The 20,125-nt window shown below is 44.0% G+C and overlaps 1 protein-coding gene and 1 long non-coding RNA gene across 7 annotated transcripts in view; one reads left to right on the top strand and one right to left on the bottom strand.

Annotated features, from left to right (window-relative positions):
- Nucleotides 1-14,373, bottom strand: part of Apoh (apolipoprotein H) — a 41,977-nt gene extending 27,604 nt beyond the window's left edge. For 2 of the 5 annotated variants that reach the window (XM_076543616.1, XM_076543617.1), the window contains exons 1-2: nucleotides 14,205-14,256; nucleotides 8,787-8,893 (exon numbers count right to left, since the gene is read on the bottom strand). In XM_076543616.1, coding sequence (XP_076399731.1) covers nucleotides 8,787-8,893; nucleotides 14,205-14,211 — 114 coding nt within the window. In that variant the 5' untranslated portion in view covers nucleotides 14,212-14,256. Of the gene's footprint in view, nucleotides 1-4,246; nucleotides 4,415-8,786; nucleotides 8,894-14,204 lie in introns of those variants that run through there. The other 3 variants (XM_015994087.3, XM_076543619.1, XM_076543618.1) reach the window with 2 other exon arrangements.
- LOC121831495 (uncharacterized) lies at nucleotides 4,489-14,747 on the top strand. Of its 2 annotated transcripts, XR_013041936.1 has the most exons (4): nucleotides 4,490-4,913; nucleotides 8,742-13,100; nucleotides 13,188-13,347; nucleotides 14,373-14,747. It is a non-coding gene; the product is annotated as an uncharacterized LOC121831495 (long non-coding RNA). The 2 variants fall into 2 exon arrangements; XR_013041935.1 differs by having other exon boundaries at nucleotides 4,489-4,913; nucleotides 8,742-13,347.
- The last annotated feature ends 5,378 nt before the right edge of the window (nucleotides 14,748-20,125 follow it).

Here is a 20,125-nt window from a genome sequence, read left to right as displayed (position 1 = left end):
TAGACTGGCATTTAATAGAGGGATGTGGAGAAGAAGGGGATGCTGAGATGAAGCCATATATACACAGCCAAGAAGAATGGACAGCTGAATTTAAAAACTGCCAACAATTTCCAGAATTTAAAATCCTGAATCATGACAGGACACTAGTGGAATTCAGGTGTTTCTGGTACGTGAACTGCTCTCACCCAATGTGAGGTTGAACTGTTGACCTTGTGTACATCCTACATCACAAATGAGTCTGTCAGATACACTAAGCCTATAGACTGAAGATGATGCCCCAACACTGCGGAGAAACCTCAGGTGACTGCCCAGGCAGCTGGCTGTTTCTGTCAACTCACAAATTTTTTGGAAGTTGCTTGCATGCACTTCCTGTTTTTATTTTTGTTAGCTAATATTATTCCCTTCTTGGGTCTCTGAGGGAGTTGAAGATTAGTTAGTTATGGTTGAAGATTAGTTAGTTATAGTTGAAAATTAATTAGGATAGAAAGTACATTAGATACATCTTGGAATTACCAAAATAGGATAGATAATGGAATTATTTTCTCTGATTTGTCAAATACCTGTTTAGGTATTTATTACTTGTATATATTGTATATAGTTATTGTACTTTTGTATATAGTTTTTCTTTTGTTAGTTATAACCTTTTGCTTTTTTTCTTTTTATTAAAATAGAAAAGGGGAAATGTGGTGGTAATCTAATTGTACTGAAATATTATTTTGATTGTATGTTAATAAATAAAGTTGTCCGGGGGTCAGAGCTATTAGAGCCATAGCAAGAGTGTGGCAGTGGTGGCACACGCCTTTAATCCCATAGATCTCTGTGTGTTCAGGGATATAGCCAGCATTGGAGACATATGCCTTTAAGACCTAGGGGGCTGTACATTCAGACAGTGACGAGGCAGTCATGTGTTTGGGTTTACAACCAATGAGAAGGCAGAACAACATACTATAAAAAAAACGAACAGACAGGAAGTAGGTCTCTTTTGGGAAGCTGGGACACCGCAGGAGGAAGGGTGAGATTTTAGCTCTGAGCTCTGACCTCTCGGCTTTCTCCTTTACATTGTTTCTGTGTTTCTTATTTAATAAGACAGTTAGTTACATCTACACTTGACAGAACATAGATTAATAGAAACCAGTTAATTTAAGTTATAAGAACTAGTTGGAGGAAAGTCCAAGCTAAGGTTAAGCTTTGATAATTAATAATAAGTACCTGTGTCATTATTTGGGAGCTGGTGGCTGACAAGAAAGTACTCCTACACAAAACAATTCTTGCCTTAAAGGGAATAAGATATAGTTTATTCTGGAAACATTTTGAGTGACCATGGCCTAGGAACATAGATTGAGGTTACCCCAAACTTCATGTTCCAATGTGGAAGCAGTTCCATGAATTTTTATAGTTTTACAGAATTAGAAAAGCCATACATCAAGGCATGTTTAAAACACACTGATGGGTACATCATAGAGGTACTTACAAAATGGAGGAAGCTTTTCTATAGCCTTCAGATGGTTTTGATGACATTCTTAGTTTGGCAGTTGGTAGAAGCTAGTGGTGTGCTAAGTTAATAGATTTCTAAAGGTTTTTTTTTTAATCTTTAGACACAGGATGTTAGTTAGACACAGTGGTGGGCAACGAATGGCTGTTTGGGTAGTAAAACCACCCCAGAGAAGGTAATTGGCTTCCAACCCTGAAAAATCCAACCTCTGCCCGTCACTGCCATTCCAGTCAGTCAATCAGCCTTGGCAATGCAGCTTCTTTGCAGGAATTGTCACTGACAATGCAAAGTGTTAGATGGGGAGTGGAGGGTAAATATGATCATATTTCATGCATGACATTCTCAAGAATAAAGAAAAAAATTTTGAGACAGGGTCTCATTATATAACCCTGGCTGGCTTGGAACTCACTGTGTAGACTATGCTGGTCTTGAACTCACAGAGATCCACCCACCTTTGCCTCCTGAGTACTGAGGTTAAAAGCATGTGGCACATTAGGCAATATTCATTCCCTATGCTCCCTTTCATCAGTGGTTTCCAGAATGCATATAGAGTCCTCAAGGAACAACTGGCTCACAGTCAGTGCTTGCTAAAATGTAGCCCTCATCTGCAGTCTTATTAATATAAATGCCTCCCATGCCTTATACAAAAATACCTGAAATGCTTACACAGATCACACACTCAAAAAGATCTAAAGGAGGCTCAGGGAACTGGTATTTGTTGCTAGACAGCACAAAAGAGCAAAAGATGAAAAGAAAGAACTACGCTTCATTCTCTGTTGCTGAGAGATGGTGGGAACTAGCTCCCACAGTTGGATATGGAAGATTTTTAAATATATTACCAGTGTGTGTATAAGTGCAGGCACACAGCGTATATGTCAAGGTCAAAGGACAAATCTCAGGACATCCGGGGATGAAACCCAGGTCACTAGGCTTGCAGAACAAGAACCTTTACCTTCTGAGCCATCTCGCCAGCCTTGATGGGTATCTTGACTCCCTTTTATTTTATTATCATATTCTGGGACAGAAGTTAGCTAGTCACGTTTTATCTGCAGTCATGAAGCAGTGAACAGGAAGTGGGAACAAGCTATACATCCTCAAGCCCCGCCTCGAGTAACCTACTTCCACCAGTAAGACCGCACCTCCTAAAATGCTCCACAACTTTCCCAAAGAGCACCATCAGCTGGCTACCAGCTATTCTAACACATGAGCCTAGAGGGGATGTGCAAGCCACAGTGGACCCCAAACAGTACTATAGGAGAGAATTCAAGCCAAAATGGATTATTGTAAACTGGCTACTTTGAGAAGCTATAGGTATAGTATTACCTTTAGTAAGGGAATTAGTGTCTTTTTTTTTTCTCAGAGCTGAATGGAACCCAGGGCCCTACCCTTGTTAGGGAAGTGCTCTACCACTGACCTAAATCCCCACCAGTAAGAGAATTTTTTTTTTAAGGTTTATTATGTATGCATTGTTCTGCCTCCATGTATGCCTGTGTGCCAGAAGAGGGCACCAGATCTCATTATAAATGGTTGTGAGCCACCACGTGGTTGCTGGGAACTGAACTCAGGACCTCTTGGAAGAGCAGCCAGTGCTCTTAACCTCTGAGTAGACTCTCCACACTTGTGCCTACATCACTAGAGACACCTAAACACTGGAGAAGGCATGGTCAAAATCTGCCGACCAACCCTGATACTTGGTTCACAAGGGCTTCTAACACATCTGTCTCTCCTGGGCCTCTCTCCCACACTCTCCATTCTCTGTCTCAGAAAAGGGATGGTACTGAAGCCTGGAGTTTTAACCTTTTCTTTTGAGATTTATTTACTAGCAATAGATTGATCTCTCTGAGTTTTCTTCATGTGCTCATAAGAAGAACATGTTAATAAATTTCTATTTCTCCTCCATTGTTCTATCCAAAAAGTTCCACCTAAGAATGATAAAGGGTAGAGAGAAAATTCTTTTTCTTCCCCTACATGACTAAGGCAAATCCTGTGGTCACGTCTCTTGAGGTCCCAGCTTCCTCTGTGTTCTAAGCCTGAGTTAAAAGATCAGGATTACACCCATAAGGTTCCTTGATCTCTTCAAACTCTGATGATTATGATGATGATAATGATGGTTTAGTTTTTTTTTTTTTTCAAGACAGGGTTTCTCTGTATAGCCTTGGCTGTCCTAGAACTCACTCTGTAGATCAGGCTGACCTCAAACTCACAGAGATTCACCTGCATCTGCCTCCGAGTGCTGGGATTAAAGGTGTGCACCACCACCACTGCCCAGCTCAATCTTAGATTTTTTTAAGTAAGTCAAAATAGTTCATTATTTAGTGCATGACTTCAGCACAGAGTGCAGACAGAAAAGTCTCATGTACTGGGTGAGTAAGGGAAGGGAAATTTCCTATACCTCACACTCTCCTTTCTTCCACACAAAGATACTAATACTTGAGATTTTTTTTTTGACAAGTATAGAAATCTTACACCCTCATTTTATATGTTTAAAACTGATCCGAGTGTCACTGGAGGGCACAGAGTCCCTTTTACAGGTTCTCGATCTCATAGATAGATTTTTTTTAAGACACAGAAGAGAATCAAACAATGATATATTGGAGTTAGGGACAGGAAAGAACAGATAGGATACAGATAGCAATCTCAGCAGCCCCTGTGGCGGGAGACAGAAGGAGGAAGGAGAAGGTTAGGCCGAGTTGTCCATTAGCAGGGTGGGTGCACACAGTACAGTCTCATTACGGGGATAGTTATTCCTCCCACCTCTTCATCTTGTCCTCAGACACGGCACTTTTCTTTCCATCTTTTGATTCTAAGCTGGTCTTTATGGTTGGAAGACAAGAGTTCCTTCTTAACACTAGAGGAGTCTCATCATGAGGGGGATCCCTGCCCAGACAGGGATGGCACCTGCTGTCATGTACATAAAGGGTACTACTGACCTAAGACCATTCCATTTGTAAAGGATATCATTAACCACTGGCCATGTCATAGTGCCTGACTATGACATGGCCAATGTGTCTCCAATGGCTGTGGAGGCCCCTTTCTGTGGTGATAGTTTGTATATGCTCTAGCAAATAAAACTTGTCTGAAGCTCAGAGGTCAGAGCCAGCCACAGAGTTAGCCATGGAGGCCAGACAGTGGTGGCACACACCTTTATTCCTAGCACTAAAAGAAGCAGAGGCAGACAGATTTCTGTGAATTCAAGGCCACCCTGGGCTACAGGAGATTAATCCAGTCTAAAAGAGAAACAGAGCCAAAGTGGTGATGGATCACACCTTTCATCCCAGCATTAGGGAGGTTGAAGCAGGAAGTGATGTGGCTGGGTGAAGAAAGGAATATAAGGCAGGAGGAGAGAGGATCTCGGGGCATTCAGTCTGAGGATTTGTAGAGACAGGATCTCGCCCCGCTTTCGGCTAAGGATTTCACAGAGGTAAGAACTAGTGGCTAGCTGCTCGGCTTCTCTGATCTTTAAGCTTTCACCCTGATGTCTGACTCTGGGTTTTTATTAATAAGATCAATTAGAATTGGTCCTACACCTTTCATTCTCTTTACCCTTTCCTAAAATCCCCTCTCAGGAGCAATAAGCAAAGGAGAAAAGAAAAATTGTGAAGTAGCCATACTTTAAATTTTAGCTACATGATACTGGTAACTAATAATAACATCATCCTTATCAAGGACCATGAAAATCCCATCTATAGGAGGGTGATTAGTTTTGTGGTTTGGGCAAACACAGATTCAAGCAACCTTCACGGTGTGTTCTGAGGTCTCAAAATGGCTGCCATGTTTATAGCTTTAAGTCACAATGGGCTTGGAATTTACAGCTTTCAGTATGCAGGAACTACAGCCATTGCTCACAAAAGCCAACCATTCTTGTAAGACAGGGTTGTGTGCATTCTCAGTCTCTGGATATTTCAAGGAAGAGGTCCAGGACCTCTTGGCAACAGTTTAGGCTGGAGAGTTGGTCCAGTCAGTAAAATTCTTGTTATACAGGTATGAGGAGCTGCATTTCATCTCCACAACCCACAATAATAATAGTAATAATAATAATAATATAATAATAATAATAACAATAATAATCTGGGTTTGGCAGTACAGCACTGGAAGGCAGAGACAGGAGGATTTCTCGGGCTTGCTGACCAGTTACTCTAACCTTGTAGGTAAGTCCTAAGCAACCTGTTTTTTTTTTTTTTTTTTTTTGGTTTTTCGAGACAGGGTTTCTCTGTGTAGCTTTGCGCCTTTCCTGGAACTCACTTGGTAGTCCAGGCTGGCCTCGAACTCACAGAGATCCACCTGCCTCTGCCTCCCAAGTGCTGGGATTAAAGGCGTGCGCCACCACTGCCCGGCGCAACCTGTTTTTTAAAAATGAGGTAGATGGCACCTGAGGAATGACACCTGAGGTTGTCCTCTGGCCTACACACACACACACACACACACACACACACACACTCATACACACACACACAAATGTACACATGAGATCAATTTGTAGAAATGGAATCAGTAGATGAAGAGTGTGTACATTTTGATCTATCTTCTCACATTGCCTTCTCTTGGAATTTGGCAGAGATTCTGCGATTGCCTTTAGTTGAGCCTATGACAACTTCACACCCATCACTGAAGTCTAAGAAAAACACAGGCTAGTTAACACGTGGTGGCTTGTGCATGGTTCCCTCAGTGAACACCAGATGGCAGAACAGCCCCTGACATGCATGCTGTGAAGACTTTCTGGGGAACTCAAGACTCACAGCCTCACTGGGTTAGATCCAGTTGGTGAAGCCAGCCAAGGACTTGAACGTCAACACTCTTCCTTGGTCGCTGCTTCGAGTCAATCGTCAATAGCAAAGGGCAGTGCCAGTTCCCTCATTTACCGGAAGAGGTGCCGAAAAGATTCCCTGGTCTTGTTCCATGCATCTTCCCTGTTAGCATTTCTTCAACTGAGTGGAGAATGTGTGAAGAGTGCAGAGAACACAAGTTAGCTGTAACAGCCCCGTGGAGTTGCTTCTATGTGTGAAAGCAGCTTATTTGGCTCATGTTGCTGCAACAAGGAAATGCATGAACATATGCATGTCACATAAGAATATTTCTTCAAGCAAATAGAAATGAATAATTAAAGCCGATGTATTTACTATGGCAAGGCTTCGATTTGGCAGAAAACCAGCAAACCAATTTCACAGCAGAAAGATGGTGATTTTTCCCCCAAGAGAGTGTGCCACTTGAAGAGAAGAGATACAATTAGAGTTATACCTGTCTTGCAACTTATGAATAGACTTTTACCCACACCCTACCTATCACTAATGGAAAATGGACTCGGGGACATGTAAATAGTCACTTGTAAAGTCTGTGTCAGTTGGCAGTGGAGGGGGGCAGTTTTTAAACAATGCACCATTTGCTTAGAAGGTAGATAGGTAAGAAGTTAATGAAGTGCCTGAATCAAAAGTCACTAGCGGGCTTGGAGAGATGGCTCAGTGGTTAAGAGCACTGGCTGCTCTTCTAGATGTCCTGAGTTCAATTCCCAGCACCCACATAGTGGCTTGCAACCAGTGTAATGAGATCTGGAGTCATATTCTGACCTGCAGGAACACATGCAGGCAGAACACTGTATACATAATCAATAAAAAAAAAAAGAAAGAAAGAAAAAGTCACTAGCTATAGAGTGTATCTATTACCTTTCCTGAGCAAGTGACAGGTATTGTATAATGTGCCCAAGATGAGAGGCAAGTCATTCTAGGGGCAAAACCATCTACCTGCTTTAGTTCTTTGGGACAGGAACACTCTAGAAACTGAACAGAAAAGGGCCCTGCCACAAAGCAATGAATTAAGGTTTATGACGACCTAATAAGTGCTAGGTTGTCCTCAATTACAACAAAGTTATCAGGATACAGTGGCCCACACCTTTAATCTTAGCACTGGGGAGGCAGAAGCAGGCAGTTCCCAGTGAGTTGAAGGCCAGCCTGGTCTACATAGAGAGTTACAGTCTAGCCAGGACTATAATAGTGAGACTCTGTCTCATAAAAAAGAAAGGAAGGAAAAATAAAAAGGAAGTTTTACCCATGTTTCAGAGAAGGAAAGTGTGGTTGACCACAAATCAGCACAACTACTGAGTGGACAAGCAGACATTTGGATCTTAATCTATCCTGTGTCCTGGATCAGTGGTTCTTAGAAGCCACACACTTCCCCCCACACACACACACACACACACGACACACCAAAGTGAACATCAGTGACACAATTATCATAGCCTAGACATGCAAATTCATGGAAATCAACCCATTCCTACTGAAGCACAAACTTTTGGAGTAAGCTTAAGCAATCTGTGTGTGTGGGGGGGGGGGCGCGCATGCTCTTGCACATGTAGACATGAATACACTTGCATGTGCCTTTGGAAGCCAGAGAACAACCTCAGGTGTCATTTCTCAAGCATTGTACCCTTGTGTTTTGAGACAGGGTCTCTCTGACCTGTGACTTGTCCATTAGGTTAGACTGGCTCGCCAACAAGCCACTGTTATCCACCTGTCCCTTCTCTCCAGCACTGGAATTAGAAGCACACACCACTCGTTGTGCCCATCATTTTTTTAAACATGAGTTCTGGGGACTAAACTCAGATCCTCATGCTTGCAAGGCCAGTACCTGAGGCATCTCCCCAGCCTTTGCAGTGTAGAATTTGTTATTGCTGTTTTCACACTGAGGAGGCCGGCATGGAGGATAACCATGCCATTTGGCTCTTACTCCTGATACCAGTAAGAGCCAATTTATACTTTAGTCTATCTTACTCCAACAGCCAACTTCCATGAACTCCCCGGGTCGTTATACACTATCAGCGATAGTGACCAACTGAGCATGTGTCTATCCTGAGGGTCCTTGCCAACTGTAATAAGCTGGACTATGTAGTTTTGAAGTCTAAATCTAGGTGAATGGTGACAGTGAGATTAAAGTGACAAACGCAGCTAGACTGGAAGGAGACAGCAAACACTAGTAAAAAGGTAATAACGTTGTTAAACATTTAGGATTGCATCGCTTTGTAATTAAAACAAACAATAGAAGTTAACTAGAAAAGATTGAAGGTCCCTGCTATCTTCTGTAAGAATAAAGATGAACAATTCTTGGATCTATCGTGGCTTCCATGGGTATGATCATGGTGACTGTGAAATTTGTTGAAAATAGACTGAGCATTCTATAGTGTGTGCAATGTTTCCAGGAAAAACTATATAAGGAATGGTTAAAACAAAGAATTACAACATTTTTTTCTTTCTTGAAACAGCATCTCAGTCAAGCCCAGGCAGCCCTCAGACTCACAGAAACCCACCTGCTTCATCATTCTCAATGCTGGGATTATAGGAGTGAGCTGCCACACCCGAGTCGAAACTTCGTTAAATAAAGCGCAGGCATCGCTCTTCCTGCAGGCTTCTGCCTCTGTTAAGTGAATAGGTGATTCAGAAAGAATAGTGACAGTGTGACACTTAATGGGATAACCAAAACAGGTACTCAGTGACCAGAGAGCAGCTGAGTGTAAACACACTGGACAAAGGGAAGTTTAGATCCTCGGTGGAGAGAGGCAGGACAATGATGCCACGGGATGCTGTCATGCAACTTGAGAATGACACCAGTTTACAATTATAAATTGTTTGCTTTTGGCATTTCACATCTAATATTTTTGGTTATTTTAGGTAACTAAATTCAGGGAAAACGAACCACAAGTAAGGAAGGAGTACTGTGTTCTTTGTCTTATCTGTTTGTTTATTTTGAGATTTTACTGTATCTAAAATCTTTATAAAGAAAGCCTGTTGGTTAATAAAGTAGCGGGGGAAACATAAAAATAGTTTCAGGGCAGAAAGAAAGAAGGGAAGGAGTTAGGAGGAGAAAGTAAAGGTAACAAGAAAAAGATGGGAAAAGGCTCCATGGGTAAAGCACTTGCCATGTACGCACAGGACCCGAGTCTAGACCCACGTAGAGCTGGGTGCAGAGGTGAATCTGTAACCACAGACCTGCTACAGAGAGATGGGAGGCAGAGACAGAGAAATGCAGAGACCTCGCGGTCCAGCATTCTGGTGTTTGCAGCAGTGAACAACAGGAGACCCTGTCTCTAACACAGTGGAAGGCAAGGATTTCCATGTGTGCAACATGGTAAAGACACACACACACACACACACACACACACACACACACACACACACACGATTAAGAAAGAAATTGCTAAGATAAGCACTGGGTTGGCTTTTGGCTGTAGGTACAGTTCTTCAGTTCTTCTGTTATATCCCTTGGGACTATTACTGCCTCAGGTCAAGTTGGCCTTGGATTCTTCGGACTCTTGAACAATTGGTGTAGTTTCAATGTTTGTTGAAAATTCATGTTGAAATTTCATACCCAGTGCAATAGTATTGAGAGCTGGGGGCCTTCTGGGGTGATTAAGCCATGAGGGCCTCTACCTTCCAGCATAGGATTAGTGTTCTTACAGAAGGGATTGAGAGAGGGAGTTAGGCCCTATTTTGTCTTTCTATAACATTTACCCTGACACCAACTGAAGATGCAGCCATCTTGAAAGAGAGTAATTCCTCACCAGGCACAGACTCAGACTCTGTTGGTCACCGGGCTTCTCTAATGAGAGCTATTGGGGTCCAGCCCCTTGATAGCTTTCTCCCAGAGTTCCAGAAGGGACGCTGCTAGCGGCAGATTAATTAATCTGAGGGATTCTCGAATATCTATGCACATGGAACTCTTTAGTCCACTCTCTTCATTCTTCTGAGTCAGTTCCCTCTCTTCACAGCTTCTTCTCTGCTCTCTTATTTAGCTCCTTTCTTGCCTGATTTCTACCTACATTTTTCTCCTATTTCCTCTAAGTGCTATCTTAATTCCTTCATCTAGTCCTATCCCATCTAGTTTCTCATAGCTAGATGCACCCGGTAATTGTTAAAGGGAGATCTAGAATTAGAGATAAAAATTGGAAAAGGAGAAAGTTAAGCTTAATTATCCCATTCACTTGACCTGGGCAATTGACAGTGTGAATCTTTACCTCCTCTGACAGATGGTCTATTCTTAAAAAGTCTAGGAAGTTTCTCAGATAAGATACTTTTGTCTGGAGATGGTTCTGGCCAGATGGTGCTAATGATGATAAAATGATGATAATTACAGAGAGGCTTGAAATTGGGGGTCTGGCTGTGTTGCTGCATTAGCACAGTTGGGGAAGGTTGTCCAAATATTCCAATAGCATAGGGGAAATTGTGCCCAGTGAATGATCAACACATTGTTCTAGAAATGGAGAAGCTACAAGAGAATGCAAGAAATTAATGAAAACAGCTTAATATTCAAGAGCCAATATCACCAAGACTCCTTGAACCTTGGCTTTAACTCTGGGGGTGGGGGTGCCTTGGCTTCTTCCAGGTATTAGCTTTTGCCATAGTCAGCTGAATTCCTACTTCATATTTCTGTGGCTCCCAGCACGTCTCAGCCTCTATGACTGAAAGAAATGTGTTTCCGTTGTTTCTAATTATCCATGTTAGAGTGCTTTCATCGCAGCACCGGAAACAGTCTAGGACATACCGTTTCTTTTGGTTCAGTCATGCTGTTAGGAGGATGTCCTGCTACCTGCAGGCTTGGTTTACCCCTTCCAGACTCGAAGGTTGGAAATGAAGTTCTGAGGTCCTGACTCAGGTCCAGCTTCATGAAAAAAGCCTGGAGTTTAGATTTAAGTCACCAAGGCTCCTGCATTAGCAGGATGCACCCTTTTCTCTGATACAGTCTACTATAGAAGGGAGTTCAAACACCGTCTGTGCCATTGTTGCTACTCTGGATTCAGTTACTCCTCAGAGGCTCTTGCTTTTTGCTCTTTATAATATTCCAAATGGGACTTCAACTTCTTAAAATGAATTCAAGGTTTTATGAAAGTATATATTATATGCTGAACATACACCCATAGCCCCTCATCCTTCTTCCTCTCCCATTAGTCCTTTCTGTCTCCATAGACAGTTTACTTCTTCTCTCAAGCCATACATGCAAGCATGATTTTATGTATCTATATAAAATCTAGGACCCACAAATGAGAGAAAGCATATGGTATTTATCTTTCTGAGACTGACTTAACTCACTTAATTGGATCATCTCCACCAGCTTCATCCATTTTCTCAAAAATGACATGTCTTTATTCCTTTTTCATGGCCAACAAATATTCCATTGTGTAGATATACCTGCATCACATCTTCTAAATCCATTCCCGTTGGTAGGCTTCGTAATCTAGCTGTTGTGAGTAGTGTAGACACTGATGTTCAAGTATCACCATGCTGTGTTGACTTGGAGGCTTTTAGGTAAATACCCTGGGGTGGTACATTTGGGTCGTAGGGAAGATCTATTGCTAGTTGTTTGAGGAAGCGCCATACTGAGTTGCATAGTGGCTGGATTAGTTTATGTTCCCACCAGCAGCATCTAGGAGTTCTCTCTTCACAGCCTCAGCAGCATTTGTTGTTATTTATTTTCTTAATGGCCATCATTCTGATCAGAGGAAGATATAATCTCAGTGCCATTTTGATTTGTGTTTTTTTGATGACCGTTGACTAACCTGGATTTTTTTTCCCCTGGATTACACCAGGCTTTCATAATTACAGACAAAAGATGAGTTAGCCAGCTTTCAGAGTCTTAGCCATCTAAGAGATACATAGACAGTCCAAGAAACTGACAACAGAGACCAAGGCAGCAGGCCCAGAAGAGGGTTCTATGCCACAAGCATCCCCAAGCCATGGGTTGCTAACAGATCCCATTTATTCAGCACTCATGTTGGGTCTTGCCTGAGTAGTCAGTGAAAGCTCAGGTTGGGAAGAAAAGACTGATCCTTCCAGAAACAGACAAGGCTCATTATTGGTCTTTTGGCTTGGACTGGAGCATCAGGATAGTAATTTGGAGGTGACTGATCCTAAACGCACCAAGACTGGCTACCGAGCAGATACAGTGGCAGCAAATTCAAGGGAGCCCCTTCAGTGACTCTTACTAGCATTGAGGGTTCCAGACATTCTAGTGCCACACAAACAAGTCCTAGCCCCCAGATGCAGACCACAAAGCTGCAGTTTCCATGTGGATTGGCTTGAAGGGAGATCGGAGAGAAAAGAAGTGGAAGAGACAGCCTACTACAAAAAAAGTTTGTTTTTTGTTTTTTCCTACAAAACGTATTTTCTCTCAAAAGTAGTTAGTTGGCTTTCATTTTTAAATTTTATTTACGCAATTTTTGAAATTCTCTATCAAAGGTAGTTAACCCAGCAAAGACTCATATTTCCTGTGCCTTCTCCACCCACTTGGTACTGATCAACCAACTGCATCAGGTTGTGAAGCTGAGCTCCCACCAATCGGATGAGCCACAGTCAATCACCTATGTCAGGCATAAAAGACAGAAGCCAACTTGGCCAAAGTGTGCTTGCCAGCCAGGCCAGGGTCTTGGGGTAGCCTTTTAACACAAAGAATTGCCTGGCCAAGCTCTTTCAGCTTTGGTGGTGTGTTCCTCTGTCTGACAGGGAGATTGACGTGACTGTGTGTCTCCAGCACCTCCCTAGAGCACTGCTCAGCTCCGGACCCAGCAACCGTCCTTCTCCCTCAGGACCACTAGCAACCCCTGTCTTCAAGGGCTGCTCTCGGGCTGCAGGTGTGGTGCTAAGTGCTTCATGCTTCGTCTTAGGCAGCTATGGATAGTTACAATGTAAGCACTCTCATTCTCTTCTCTCTGGTGCAGAGACTGAGGTCACAGAAGTTGGCTATCTTGCCCAAGGTCAAGCAGCTGAAGATGGAGCTGGGATTCAGTTTTCTGGCACCTGGACTCCAGAATTTACTCTCTCGATCCCCTACTCTTGCTATTCAAAGTGCGGTCTCCTGGACAGGAACATTGGCAATGGGTATGTGGATCCTCCATCATCTGGTAGTTTCCAAAAGATGCAGAATGACCAGGTTTGCACATAGAATCACAGAGTAGAGAGTGGTTATCTGAGGCTGGGGAGTGTGGGGGAAGGGTATAGGAAGCAATTGGTCAATGGGTACAGTTACAGTTAGACAGGACAAATGGGCTCCGACGTTCTAGTGCACAGTAGGTGACTACAGTTAACATGACCATATTGAATATTTTAGCATAGTAGAAAAGAAAAAAAATTAATGCTCTTACTATAAGAAAATGGTCAATAGATGAGGTGGTCTGTATGCAAAATACCTGCATCATTTGATTATTCTCCCTCCCCCTCCCTCCCTCCCTCCCTCCCTCCTCCCTCCCTCCATGTGTGTGTGTGTGTGTGTGTGTGTGTGTGTGTGTGTGTGTGTGTGTGTGTGTACACAATCTCAGGTGTTGATTCCTGCCTTCCAAGACAAGACACTTTTGAGATTCTGTGTTTGTTTGCTTCTGAATACACGAGGCTGGCTGGCCTGCTAGCTTCTGGGAATTCTCCTGTCTCTACTCACCGCCTCCCCTTAGGAGCACATGGGTTCTGGGGATCCAAACTCAGAGCCCTACACTCACTTGGCAAATATTGAACCCTGTCGGCCTGCATCAAAACATCAGTCACATTGTGCCCCATAGATATGAATGATTGGCCTGTATCCCAAGCAAAAGCAAGTTTAAAGGAAGGAATGCCACATCTCCAGTTCCTCTGCCCCGCCCAGCACTGGAGGGGCACTTGATTCCTGTGTTTATTAAGCCAAGAGCAAGATCAGAGTGCCTCACATACGCTTCCCACTGCTCTTGCCTTCTCCCTCATCTACTCACCATCCATAATCACACCCTGGCGGCAAAGTGCTAGAGTGGTTGGGAACCAGGGAGTCCCAGAAGGAGGGGTGGGGTGGTTATATACCCAGCCTCTGGGTGAGGCCAATGCGCAGCTGGGGCCCATTACTTCTGCAAACCTGGAAATGACTTGTATCGCTTCTTCCCCAGGCTCACAACGTTTCCTGCTGTTAATGGGTCTGAGTGCTCCGCATTGTGATGTTTTCCCTCAGTGTTCCAATCATGATCAAAACGTAACTGCCTACCACTGACCTCTGGTTCTCCGGCACATTGACCAGTCCTTTCAGAAATGATATGGCACTTATCTGGCTGAGAATGAATATTCGGCTCCAGAATCAAAGAGCTCTGGTATTGGTGGAGGGTCCTAGGGGTCAGCTACTATCTTATCTCATGGCTCCTAAACCCAAGGTGCCATCTCTGGGTCTCCAAGGGCTCTCTTATAGTGTGTCCCTTCAGGCCTTTCTAGGTTCAGAGAATGGGACTCTGCTGGGGTTAGTCTTTTAATAAACTTTCTATCAAAATTAACTTTCGTCATTCAGCCTGTGTCTGGACATCTCCCATGTCAGAGATCCCACTCCCTAGCCAGGGACCCAGCTTGAATAATAGGAAGATTTTTATAGTCCTGTGAGCTCTAGTGAGGCTGACCCTTGCCTCTCAGAAACATACACTGATCATCTGATTCACATGCTCTATAATGGCTACAATTTGGGACTTAAATGCCTCCAAAGGGCTTGTGATACCATTGGGAGGTGGCAGAACCCATAAAAGGCAGGGTGTGATGAGAGGAAACTAGACCACCAGGGTCATGCCCTTGTAGGAGATATGGGGATCTCAGCCTACCCTCTCTCACTCTGTTTCCTGGACACCATAAGGTGAACAGCTTTTGCTCTTCCATAGACTCCAGGCCATGATGTTCTGTCTCCCAGGCCCAAAACCAACAAAATAAATGCTTTATGTATATGATACATAAAAAGGAAATGTATCATTAGGAATTGGGTCACTCTGCTCTGGTGACAGGACCTAATGTCCAAGCCAGAGATTCCAGAAAGCCAGCTATACAAGTCAGTCAACCCTCAAAGCTGAGAACTGGGGTGACTGATGGTATAAAACAAAGCCAAGGACTGGTGGGGGGGTGGCTCGGTGGGCAAAGCACTTGCCAGGCAAGCATGAGGACCTGAGTGTGGATCCGCAGAACCCACACAAAGTCAGACATGGTAATGCCAGTCTGTAACCTCAGCACTCCTATGGGGAGATGGGAGATGGAGACAGGAGAATCCCCAGAAATCTGTGAGCCTGCTGGCCTGGCATATATATCAGGGAACAAGTAAGGTGAACAGTGAAGACTGGAACCTGTGGATGTCTCTGCCATCTACACATGCACCAGAGCATGCATGCACCTGCACTCACACGTGAACACACACACACACACACACACACACACACACACACACACACAGATTAAAGAAAAAAAATAAAGGTTATAAGAGAAGTGGGATGCCCCATCTCAAGCAGGGTGAGAGAAAAATTAGGGACAGATTCCCCCCAGCTCTGCCTTCTGTTCTGCTCAAGCCTTCAGTGGACTGGATGATGCTCCTTGACACTAAGGGCATATCTTTCTCCGAGCCCTCTGATTTGAATGCCGAGCTCATCCAGAAACATTCCATGGACAACCCCTGGAACAGTATTTACTCTGAGAAACCAGTCAAATTCACATACGGGATTAACTATCCAAGAACCAAGGACAGGTGGCAGTGGGTTTCCAGTAGTCAGGAAGAGGTGTGAACAGGACGGATGTGCAGCTGAGAGCTGGGTCAGGTTCCCGGGGAGCTCTCTCTGTTCAGGAACATGTGCCATAGCTCTCCTGTATGGAGTTCACTTATGGAGGTTGCCTCTGCATTGAAAGTACTGTTGCATCTGACTTGATCATGTGATGCCCGGCTACACTGATGTCCAGAAATTAAAAAGGATATCTCATAGAAATGGAAGCATAGAATATTTCTTCTTTGTGACCGGGTTATGTCACTAATATCTTTACAGTTTACCTGTTTGCAGCATGCATCAGTGCTTCATTCTGTTTTATGACTGATTAATACTCCTTTTGTATAGATACGCCAAAGCTTACTTATTGATTCATCTGTTGAAAGACACTGGAGCTGTTTCCGTCATTTGACTCTCGTGGCTTGTGTCGCTATGAATATTCATGTATAAGCTTTTGTGTAGCCATATATTTTCATTTTTCTGAGAATTGCCCCAGCTGTAGATTTTTAAGGGACAACTGTGATAATCATTATGTGCCAATCTTCCATGGTTCCCCAACAAGGCGAAACCTCAGTACCCAGGTTGTGAGCAGCTCAGTCATACAGTCTTGATTTGTGCTCCTTGTAGTGGGTAGCTGTTCCAGCTTTGACTTGGAAGTAGTACCCCTAGTGAGGCTTCTGGTAACTGTCACACCTACCTATGACTTGCCCCTGGGGCAGGCCCAAGACAGGAGCCCTTAAGACCTGAAATCCAGATGTGCCAGCTGTCTTTTTTCCTTGTGATCCTGGATGCTGGATGGTAGACCGAGTACAGTTCTCCAGAGAACACCACTGGACTGCACTCCACCTCTCCCGGATCCTGTAACCAACCCTTCTACTGGCTGTAAGTTACCCCCGAATAAACCTCCTTTTTAACTATATGGAGTTGCCTTAACAAATCCCCACAATAGCTTCTCATTGTGTGTCTTAGTTTCCCTACTTCGTCCCAAGAAACCAGTTCCAAACAGAACTCCCAAAATGCATCTCTCTGGTTCTTAGTTCAGGCAATCCAAAATAAGATATGATTAGGAAATGGAAACCTGTGTGTTCTAGTTTCATTCTGTTGCTGTGATTTAAAAAAAAAAAAAAAAAAAAAAAAAAAAAAACCACTCTGGCCAAAAGCAACATAAAGGAGGGAAGGGCTTGTTTCAGTTCCCAGGTTACAGTCCATGACCAAGGGAGGCGACAGCAGGAACCTGAAGCTGAGATCATGGAGGACGACCATAAGGAAAGGGTGTGTTCTGGACAGCAGGGCAGCTGCACATATGAACACATGGTGCTTGTGATTGCATGCACAAACCCTGTCCACAGCCAGACCAAATCCCACATGGAGGGCAGAGCTAGGCATCCCTGGCTGGGGAGCAATTGGCAATTATAAGCTGCTGGGAAAGGAAGGGGTCATTTTGTCTAAGAATGTAGCCCTTGGTAAATCAGCTGCAATTTGGTAGAAGACCACTCTCCAAGAGTATTTGGTCAGCACAAATTGGTCTTGAAGGGCTTTTGTTGTTGTTGTTGTTGTTTTATTTTTGTTTTTTGACACAAAATTGGGTAGGTAGTGAAGGGGGTGGGTCTGGGAAGAGTTGGGGGTGGTGGTGAATATGATCAAAACGTTTATGAAACTCTCAAAGAACTAATACAAAAGAAAGAACCCATGGAGGAGCACTGCTCACTGGCTCACTTCTGGACCCATGCTTGGCTACTTTCTTATACAGCCTTGGAGCACCTGCATAGGGGATGGTACCACCCACAGTGGTCTGGTTCCTCCTACAATTAACAACCCACCGGTCCCCCACAGACATTCCCACTGGCCAGTCTGATCTGGCCAGTCCTTCAATTGAGATTCACTTCTCAGGGAACTCTGGCTTGAGTCAAGTTGACAGTTAAAACTAGCTAGAATGCTGTGAGTGTCTACACCTGCCCACATACTTGCTCTCGGGGCTCAGAGAGAAAGAAGCAGTCTCTCAGTTTCCATAAAGGCAGCAGGCAGGGCCTTTGGATGGCATGTGATGTCATCAGGAGAGCCGCAGAGAGATGGCTGCTGTCAGGGAGGTTGGTGATGTGCTTGAGGTTGTCCAGTAAGCGGATAGACACACACACACACACACACACACACACACACACACACACACACTCACAACCAACGGACAGACAAGCCAATCCGAAGCCAAGTTTGTCTGTTTCCAGCAGCTGTGCTCTCCACCCTCCTCCCGCCTGTCAGCCCTACAGTGCTCCTCCCAGCAAGACAACAATTCCCTAATGGCAGAGAGCGAAAGTGTCTCCTTGGCTCTCCATCCTGCTGCCAAGAAAGCCAGTGCTGCTGTTTCTAACACTCCTGTGAATTTCCCATTCTTGGCTGCCTCTCCTTGCTTTCCCTCGATAGAATTCAGCTTCCAACCGCTTTTCAGCAATCACTGATTGAATCTGCATCTATGTTTATTTTTTTAAACATTCGAACTCTTATACAGTCCCAGAGGGCAAGGATCATCCCAGTTGAAGAGCAAGGCATGCTTTATTGGTTGAAATTCAGCATACATGCCCTGGTGGCAAATGCTTTCAAACAAAACAACAAAAACTTCCACCTGCTGTCTGTGGCCTGCTCCTGGGATTCAGGGTAATAAAACTGCATACCTTTCAAACTGTCAGAAATCAATTTCTTCACTAAAAACTGCTGAGATGCATGGTAACAGAAAAAAAGTCGTCTATACTAGCCGAGGATACAATGAAGACACCAGTATTTGGACTGGGACAGAAAACCAGAGTTGGAGTCCAGGTTCCGTCTTTTTCTCTGGCTGTGTGAATCTGACTAAAGCACATAACTTCTCTGAAGCACAGGATGAGGTTTCGGTGGAAATCAAATCAGATTTTACTTAATGGAAGTTTTCAATAAATGTTTGGGGCCCACGAGGTGGCTCCATGGGTAAGGGTGCTTGCTGTAGAAGTCTGATGATCTAAGGTAAATTCTGGAACCCATATAAAGATGGAGGGAGAGGACTGACTCCATACAGCTGTCCTTTTAGCTCCACATGATTGTTTTGGCATGTGCCCCCTATCACACACACACACACACACACACACACACACACACACACACACACTAAATTTTAAGAAATGTTAGGTTTGTTATTACTGTTTCTGCAAGAAGACTAATATATGCTTCTATTTTCTTGTGGAGTAGCTGATATCTGAAAGGCAGAAAAAACTGTTACAGTATCTTTGCAAAGACAAAAAGATAAAAACCAAGCAGAAGCCAAAGCATTGGCTCCCCGATTCCATTACATGAGTAGAAAGGCTAAAGCGAGCTCCCTAAAACCACATGTAAATTTAAGAGCCTGGGTGCTTTATCGTGGTGCTGGGTTCCACCGTGGGCAACAGCAACTTCGGCTGAGAACCTTGTCAAAATGCAGATTCTCAAGTCCCGCCCTGGCACATCGAATCTGGAAGTCTACAGGCTGAGTGAACGCTGTAATCTGTACTTGACAGCTGATTTAGGTGGCTGAGGTGTGAGGATGGCTGCCGCTTTAATACGCAGCCTTGAGGCTGGCTGGAGGTGTCGCTTAGCTAGGAAAGTGCTGACTTAGCATGCAAGAAGCTCTGGGTTTGATCCCTAGTACCTTGCAACTTGGTCATGGTTGCAAATGCCGGTAACCCCAGCCCTTAGCAGGTAGAGGCAGGAGAACCAGAAGTTCAGGGTCATCCTTGATTACATAGACCAGCATGGGGTGCAAGAGACCCTGCCTCAAAACAAACAAACATAAATAAACGAATAAATAAAAAGTAAGCAAGAAAGTGTGCAGCCTCAGTTGGTCCTTAACACAAAGGTGATGGGTTTTATGGCTTCCGAATTACTGTCCAGAAGACAGAGGAGGCTCAGAAGAGAAGCAGACATTCTTCAAGGTCTCAGGAATTTGCTTCACTAATCCACGCCTCCCTTCTCGGCTGCCCACTGTCTTCTAGAAGGACTACGTGTCTACAGCAGTCCTGCCAGCAGCTGACTCAGTAAGCTGGCACACACTCCAGCCTAGCCAGCTGAATGACCACAAGGTATCAGGAAGATGTGTCACTAAGCAAACAAACCCAGCGGAGAGATGCACTGTGCCACAATGAGTC

Source organism: Peromyscus maniculatus, chromosome 8 (assembly GCF_049852395.1).
Source record: "Peromyscus maniculatus bairdii isolate BWxNUB_F1_BW_parent chromosome 8, HU_Pman_BW_mat_3.1, whole genome shotgun sequence".
Lineage (NCBI taxonomy): Eukaryota > Metazoa > Chordata > Mammalia > Rodentia > Cricetidae > Peromyscus > Peromyscus maniculatus.
The sequence above is the reverse complement of the archived record's forward strand: the minus strand, read 5'-3'. Positions and strand labels throughout refer to the sequence as shown.